At 40.4% G+C, this 8,397-nt stretch overlaps 1 protein-coding gene across 2 annotated transcripts; it reads left to right on the forward strand.

The window, feature by feature from the left end:
• The first annotated feature begins 5,373 nt into the window (after positions 1–5,373).
• On the forward strand, positions 5,374–7,864 carry LOC133474239 (small EDRK-rich factor 2-like). 2 transcript variants are annotated; one of them, XM_061765724.1, is made up of 3 exons: positions 5,374–5,530; positions 7,285–7,393; positions 7,474–7,864. In XM_061765724.1, the coding sequence occupies exons 1-3, from the start codon at positions 5,524–5,526 to the stop codon at positions 7,544–7,546; spliced, it is 189 nt and encodes a 62-aa protein (XP_061621708.1). In that variant the 5' UTR covers positions 5,374–5,523; the 3' UTR covers positions 7,547–7,864. The 2 variants fall into 2 exon arrangements, with proteins under 2 accessions (XP_061621708.1, XP_061621707.1); XM_061765723.1 differs by having other exon boundaries at positions 5,391–5,557.
• Positions 7,865–8,397: the final 533 nt, after the last annotated feature.

An 8,397-nucleotide genomic window follows, 5' to 3' on the forward strand; every position in this document is an offset into this window, starting at 1 on the left:
ACCACCTTTGAAGCCACCCACTTTTCAAGTGAGCAAAAGTATTGGAACAGACGTGATTTAAATTAACTTAATGTGAATAACATTTATTATTTGGCGCCATAACCTTTACTTGCAATAACTGGATCAAACCGATGAAGTCCTTTGTTGTGTTGGCAGACAGTGTGTTTTGGGTCATTGTCTTGTTCAGACATGTAAACATCAAAGGTATGAAAAAGGTGACAAAAAAAATAAATAAAATTTTAGGGGCGATCTGGGGGGAGCCCCCGCAGAGAATTTTTTTAAAATTTTAACATAAATTAAGCAATCTGGAAGACTCTAAAGAGTACGGTGGCCTGGAAGTGCAAAACAATACAACAAATTGTGAAACACTAACATTTCAGAAAACACAAAAACAAAACACGAAACACTTTCACATTTCAGGAAACACAAAAACAAAAGCAGAAACACTTTTACAAAAAGACGAAACAAATTACAATTACGGAAAGCCGGAAAGGGAGGGGCACATTTCACAGACATTCTTGGAAATCCCACGGCCTTTCCCCGCTTCAACATGATTGGCCCCTCCATCGTGGGAAGGGTAGGCTACACAGATGGAACATGATGTCCATCCCAAATAGTGATTGTATATACGGACGCCCTGAACAGCGAGCCTGTATAGGCGTTTGATGCTGTATATACAATAAATTGCACTTGATCACATTTCTTAAACCATAAAAAGATAGATTAAGAGTTAAGGAAGAAGCAGGTTGCTAAAGACAGAGGATCCTGGCGAGAATTAAAGGGAAAGTGTGGATATTAGCAAGGAAGCTGCCGGCTCCATTCATTTTTGAACATACCGAGTGAGGGATCTACCTTGCATACATTCTGGTCTGGTCGATCGGGAAGGAAACAGTTGCCTAACCGCATACACTGCGCCACAGTTCAATCGGGTGGTTTTCTCGAGCGGCCGATCGGTCATCCACTGGTTTTGACGCGATTCAAAATTATAATCTCCGTTGCACAGCCTCTTCACGTCCCAGTTTACATTCAATCGAAATCCACAGAAGCTTTCCCCTATGGTGAAAATACATTTCCGGGTTTGCGAGCCGTGCCGCCGCGTTGCCATATGCTCAAGCCATATAAATAGAACGTAAAGCATCAAATGTTGTTTAACATCAATGCTAAACTATACTCATAATGTATAATGTGCCTGTCGATGAAAAAGCATAGCTTGTGACCAGAATGTAAAAGATAAAACCACTGGTTTGTCCTGCGATGAGCACATGGAAAATAAGGTAAAGATATTATACATGCATGTTTTGTCTTTGTCTTATTAATTCAGATCAGAGTTATCCAGGAAAACCCAGAGTGTCTGGCTAAACCCTCTTCAAGGAGAGGTGAAAGCCCAGTAGCTCTCAATGCAGTTTTTTTGAATACATGGAGGTTTCTTAATTCATCTACTGTATATTTATTCAAGAAACTTCTGATTCACAGCATTTTTACAGTTATGTTTCGTATACACTGTACTTATTTGTGTCTTTATTCTGAATTTGTATGTATTTCATTTGATCTTGTCTATCTACAGGAATCCCGATGGAAGAATACATTTGAAAATCTTGACTCCAAGCCTGGCATGATGAAAATCAATGACCTTATTTTCGATGCAGAAACCAAGATTGCACATACAAATGGATGCAATGTTGCTGAGATTTTTCCAGGACTCTTCCGTCGCTGCCCAGTGGGAGTGAAACTAGTTCCCAAATATATTTCCCAAAACAAATAGGAAATGGCTTATTTTCTTTGTTTGGAATATTTGCAAATGAAACATCTTTTGCACCCCACTAATGTCCTAGAAGACAGTTATTTTACGTAGTTTGTCTCCCCTCTCGGTCAATACAGTCCGCGGGATTTGACTGAAAACAAGGATTTCCCTGAGAGACAAAGGCTAACTGAGGATCGAAGACTGGGAATTTGTCAGGAATTATTGCTAGGACATCAGGAACTCTACTCTCATGGAATCTTGCATGGAAAACTGAAACCTGAAAACATTTTATTTGGAAACCCATAATATGCATTTTGATGCATACATTTGAATAACTTTACATTATAATATTGTGAAGGTTGTTTCTTGTACACACGATTAAAGATATGTCTTCCTTTTCTACAGATGTCAACAATAAAGTTTATATCAAAGACTTTGGAGCGAGCAGAAAACTGACTCTTGCGCAAACCATCTTCTGTGGATCCCCCCTGGTGCCAAGGTACGAGAAAAATAAAATTCATTGATAATATGTTCCCTCAGTTTAGTAATCCGTTCCCTCAATTAACCAATCTGTACCCTCAGTTTAGCAAATGTCTGGGGCTCCATGTACCTACGTATATCTGTCAAATCTTCTCTTCTCAAATAGCTGGATTTTTTGTTGTTGCTGCAGCTATGAGGATCTGGGAGGCCCATAATACAAGTACAGGAAGGAATGGGCTATCCAAGTAAGTTTCGCTTGAAAATATTGATAGTCCAATAACCTACTTTTATCGGAAGATGTGTACTGTATATATAAGTGGTAGTTTTGGGTGTTTAGTTTTTTTACATAAGACTAGTGGACATACTGTAAAAACTACACATGGTTATTATGGGCCTGCTGTGAATCCAAGTGTAGCGCGTGCAAAGCAAGCAGTCCATATTACATATTACTATTATTATATCAACTTCTTCTTTCTTATTCTGCCGTTCCCTCCTGAATTTTGCATGCACTGTTTAATGTAATCCGTACAAATGAGGTACTAAAAGAGTTGTCCTGTCCGGACTCAGATCAGAATTATTCGTTTTCACAATTCCGTGTGTTGCCATGACAATGCTATAACACTCTCTTTAGCTCATAGGTGAAATGTATTACAAAGTTTTTACAATACAATATTTCATGGATTGGAAAATTGTTGTCCGTATAGCTCTTCTGTGGAAACGATAAACTTTTTATTTACAGGTTTCCCATGTCAGTCTGATTACATTGAATGTGGAAGAAAAGCAAGTGCTTTTGTTTTTCCAAGTAAGGTTATGAAAGATACAAGGCCCATTTAGATATTGATCTGTATTTTTGAACAGTGATTAAAATAGATTTACCAGAAACATTGTTTTAACCTGTAGGACTAGACACGACCATTGTATAATATGTGACTCCTTCATTTTTGACCTAATTTAAAAGACAACAGGATCATTTAGAATAACAGGAATGAAAACATACCACAAGAAAGGCAGATCACCAATCAGGGATATGATGTGTGGGGATTCTGCCGGTGTTGTTGCGTTTAGTCATTTATTGTACAGTGGTGGCTTGAAATACAAGTTTAATTTGTTCTGTGACCATGCTCATAACTCAAAACACTCTCTATCTCAAATCATCTTTCCCCATTGAAATGAATGGAATTGCCATGAATCTGTTCCACCCTGAACAAAACATTTTGTAACATATTGTCTTGTTTGCCATTTTATTATAATTATTATAATGATGAAAAACAGCCCTCTATAATATTGTACTTGGTAAAAACATACAGTAGACATAATTTCATAGTATGTAAAAACATTTAAACCGTATGTGTACCGGCATTACCAGATAACTAGCAACCCTTTATTTTCTCAATGTCTTTATGTCTCAAAAGTGTTCTCTGTCAATTGACTGTCTGTTGTCGTACGAGAGCTCCTCCAATTACCGGAGACAAATTCATTGTGTGTTTTTTGGACATACTTGGCAAATAAAGATGATTCTAATTCTGATGTGTCACACTTCTTAATTAATTTCAGCATTCTTCACAGAGGATAAAGAATAGTTTTTTTGCAAAAACAAACAAACAAATAAATATGTTGGTTTTTTTGCAAACCTCAAAAAACAAAAAAATTGAGTCACTCATATCTGAAGATACCACGATATTGTCTTTTTGTTAGAGGAAAGAATTCAAATGGGGGGGGAATAAATAATAAAAAAAAATAAATCCACAAGTGACGTGATGGATTTAACCATGTATATACTGTATGCTGTACGTAAATGTATTACTTTTCTTTCTTCCACACCCCTGAGCAACAGGCTTTCAAAGAAGTGACCGATGATGAGGAACAACAAGGGCAACAGGCACAGGCAGAAGAATTAGCTGAAAAGGACGTACAGCATCTCAAGGAAAATCATCCTCAACAATGGATCGAAGTTCCCGTGGCAGGAATTCTCGACAACTTAAAGTCAAGGTCAAAATGTCCTCCAACACTGCACATCAGAGAATCTATGACAAGAGAAATTATACCTTTACGGCAAAAAGCCTTTTGCAAAGATTACAAGACATCTGAAGTAAAAGCATTCTGACAAAGTTGAGGTGGCCAAGGCGCTTGTGCAGAGACATGGATCTAGCATGCGTCATCTACTTCTGAGCAAAATCAGAAATCTGGACAATTACAATCATAACTGTTCGGTCTTGTCTTCCGGAAATGGACAAATAATACCAAAAAGACAGGCAACCCAAAACATAACAGCAAGAGATTATTTGCCATGCAGGTTTTGCTGTGCTATGTACCTGAAAAGAGACCTCTGGTGACACCATAAGCACTGCAAACTTAAGGTTGAAAAAGATCTGCCTTTGAAGAAAAGACTCGGAGAAAATTGTTGCCTGATGTTGTTGTACTGCAGCATATAATGTGGAACACAATTTCTGTCATTTGGAGTGCACCATAAAAAGAAGAGAGAAACTCTAGTAGTATAAATAAACTTTTGCTTTGAAACTTAATTATGCATTTCTTGTTGCCTTTCCTTTGTGTGGTTCTATGAGCCTCTGGTATGTACATTGAAGAAGAACTCTTAATTAAGCATGTTTCAAGACACCATTCTGCGCTCAGGCTTCTGTGCGATGTCCTGGATGGAGGGAGGAGAAGACCAAGGATCTTCTCTGCTATTTTGCTTAATTATGCACAACTTGTATGTGAATGAGTTTCATTCATATTTATTTTACTTTTTTCTTTTATTATGTATTATAATATAATAAATTTGGTACGAATGGCAAGTATTGTCATTTGATTTGCCTAAAAGTGTAATAATATTTTGACAGAAAAAAACTGCCAATAAGAAACGCTCAGTATCTGCACGGATGAAATTGTAAGAAAAAGTATCGTGATCGTATCGGCTGCAAAAAGTGCATCGCCGCAACACCCACCCCTACATACATTTAATAATAATAATGAATAATAATGCAATTTATATATATATATATACATTATTTTTTATTGTTTTCTGTTTCACAGGTGTTGACATGTAATTTAAACAATGATTAAAATAATCAAGCAGTGTTTTCAGGAGGATTATAAATAAGAGCCACTTCCTACCTCAATGCGCATGCGCTCTGCGATCCCGGAATGTTCTGGCGTTCCTGAGGCCTGTCTCGTGCGCATGCGCAGTTGAGGCGTAGCACAAGTCAGCAACACAGCGAGAAGAGAACGACTGGTGCAACGCAGAGGGACACTTTGGCCCTTAAGGCTGAGCTTTTTGTGGATTTGGGTCGACGCTTACTAAAATGACCAGTGGGTATCGACATATATACATTTACCGTAAGGCATTATATACTTCACAGCAACTGCATGCAGTGTGTGTTCGTTGTTTCCGTCGCTCGCGCAGCTGGTCTGGGTGCCGTCTATTTGCTGGATCAGACGTCACGTCCTTTCGCGGGGCTTTGACGTTTTCAAATTTGGCACTAACAAGCGCTCACATGTTTCTTTTTAGAGACACTTAACACGATTAACAAAGGCGTTTAGAGCTATAGTTTTCGTTAATGTGTCTTTAATAATGTGTCCTATAGTTAATCGATCGAACTCGACCGACACAATTTCTACAGCTGCTCCATCTTGTTTGGTGTCACATTAGAAAGTTAAAATAACATTTTCAATGATTTGCAAATAAAGTACATGAGCTGCGTATTAGGCTCTTCCATTATGTCCTGTTTATTGGATTGTCGCTCGACTCGTTTCTGTGTTGTTGTGGTTTGAGCTGTAAAGCTGCTCCACAGCACCTCCCTGCCACGTCGTCTGCTTTAAAACTGCACCACTTAATTCCTCGGTTCTACGACATACAACTATTCGAGATTAACAAGGCACGCTCAATTATCGCCGTACTTACTGGTTCCCCCCATTTGATTGTTTCGTGTTCATGGCCTGGAAATGTTTTTCTCACAAATAAATACAGTAATTGTGACTTTACCACTGTGTTACCGAAGGTTAGTGAAAGACTATGGCGTGCTCTGTCTTAACTCATTCACTGCCAGCCTTCCCAGTTAACATGGATATTTGACTTCTAAAGCCGTCAATGGCAGTGAATGTGTTAAGTGGAGTGCAGAGATACAGATTTTTCACACATACAAGACAAGGAAGAATTCAGCAAGTGTGACCTTACTGCTTTCAAAGTGTATGGTGGACTCCAAATGACCAACACAGAACATGACCAAATCTGTCGCAGTACGAGGTTCCACAGGGCATTCAGACTGCCAAATAACACACAGAATAAATAGAAGTTAGGCTAACTGTTAGCTTATCTGTTAACTACATTGTGGCTTCAAACATTTCAGATACAAGTGGCCGCAATGAGTTTCCTCCACAGGGTGTCCGGGCTCTCCCTTCGAGAGAGGGTGAGAAGCTCGGTCATCCGGGAGGGGCTCAGAGTCGATTTGCTGCTCCTCCGCATCGAGAGGAGCCAGATGAGGTGGCTCGGGCATCTTGGTAAGGGTGCCTCCTGGATGCCTCCCTGGTGAGGTGTTCCATGCACGTCCCACCGGGATGAGGCCCTGGCGATGACCCAGGACACAATGTCTCCCAGCTGGCCTGGGAACGCCTCTGGTTCCACCTGAAAGAGCTGGACGAAGGGGCTAGGGAGAGGGAAGTCTGGTGTGACCCGCTTAAGCTGCTGACCCCAGATAAGCAGAAGAAAATGTATGGATGATGGCATTTCTGGTGTGGTAAATAAATAAGGATTTGATTAAAATCATGACTATGGAAAAGGTTTAACATTTGCAATTGTTATTTTATGAACAAATTGAGGAGGAAAAATCCCTCTTAAACACGAAAGAATAATCGTTCAGGAGAATCTTTTGGAGACAGACAATTGGGCCTTTGCTCACGTTAATTGCAAGGGAGGGACAATACTTAAGTAAGATTAGATTGAAATAATAAGGTATTTTGACATCATAGGTTTGGGTATATTCAGGGGTTTAAACGATGTAGGCAAGGGATTTACTGTACGTAGCAGAGGTTCACGCTGTATGACATTTCAAATATGTTTTCTTCAGGGGGAAATCAGCGTGAGCTGGCACGCCAAAAGGCTGCCAAGAAGGCTACCGAGACCGGCAAAGGGAAGCGAAATGAGGACGGGCTCTCTGCTGCCGCTCGTAAGCAGAGGTATGAGACAGTTTGCCAAGAAACACCTATTTGTGATTCATTGTTAGAACAGTTTTGTCCTAATGACACCTTGTTTTAAGGGATGCTGAAATAATGCAGCAAAAGCAGAAAAAGGCGGACGGTGGAGAGAAAGACAATCCAAAGTCCAAGTGAGGAGATGACTTCATCCCATATTCGACATCCTTCCTGATTAAAAATAAAAGCCAGTTATGGTTTTTTTTAATCCGAGACTCAACATTGAATTGAGCCTACTTTCTCTCCTTATGGCAATGGAATATTTTTTTCTGAGGTGAAATTGTTCACCATTATCCCAAACTGACGCCACATGCATGCAGAGGAGCGTCGGTCCTTTTAGCAACAGGAGAACGATGAACAATTGTCCACACAAAATGTCATTGTAGCTGTTGTGTTTTTTTCTTGTACAAAACATGTCTCCTGATGGTTACAAATAAAGAGTATCTTTGTAGTTCATGCTTGCGTGGTTCATTATTTGTGTCATTACAAGGGAATTAATAATGCAGCCTTATGGGGGCACAAGCCAGTGCAAACTGTAGGGCGGTCACATGCATCCATCCATCCATCCATCCATTTTCTGAGCCGCTTCTTCTCACTAGGGTCGCGGGCGTGCTGGAGCCTATCCCAGCTGTCATCGGGCAGGAGGCGGGGTACACCCTGAACTGGTTGCCAGCCAATCGCAGAGCACATACAAACAAACAACCATCCGCACTCACATTCACACCTACGGGCAATTTAGAGTTGTCAATTAACCGACCTGCAAACTCCACACAGGCGGGGCTGGGGATTGAACCCGGGTCCTCAGGACTGTGAGGCTGACGCTCTGACCAGTCGCCTAGGCCTTTCCCAAGCCCGGATAAATGCAGAGGGTCGCGTCAGGATGGGCATCCGGCTTAAAACTTTGCCAAACAAATATGAGCGTTCATCCAAAGAATTCCATACCGGATCGGTCGTGGCCCGGGTTAACAACGTCCGGCGCCGTCATCCTG

The sequence above is a fragment of the Phyllopteryx taeniolatus genome, chromosome 2 (assembly GCF_024500385.1).
Source record: "Phyllopteryx taeniolatus isolate TA_2022b chromosome 2, UOR_Ptae_1.2, whole genome shotgun sequence".
Taxonomy (NCBI): Eukaryota; Metazoa; Chordata; class Actinopteri; order Syngnathiformes; family Syngnathidae; genus Phyllopteryx; species Phyllopteryx taeniolatus.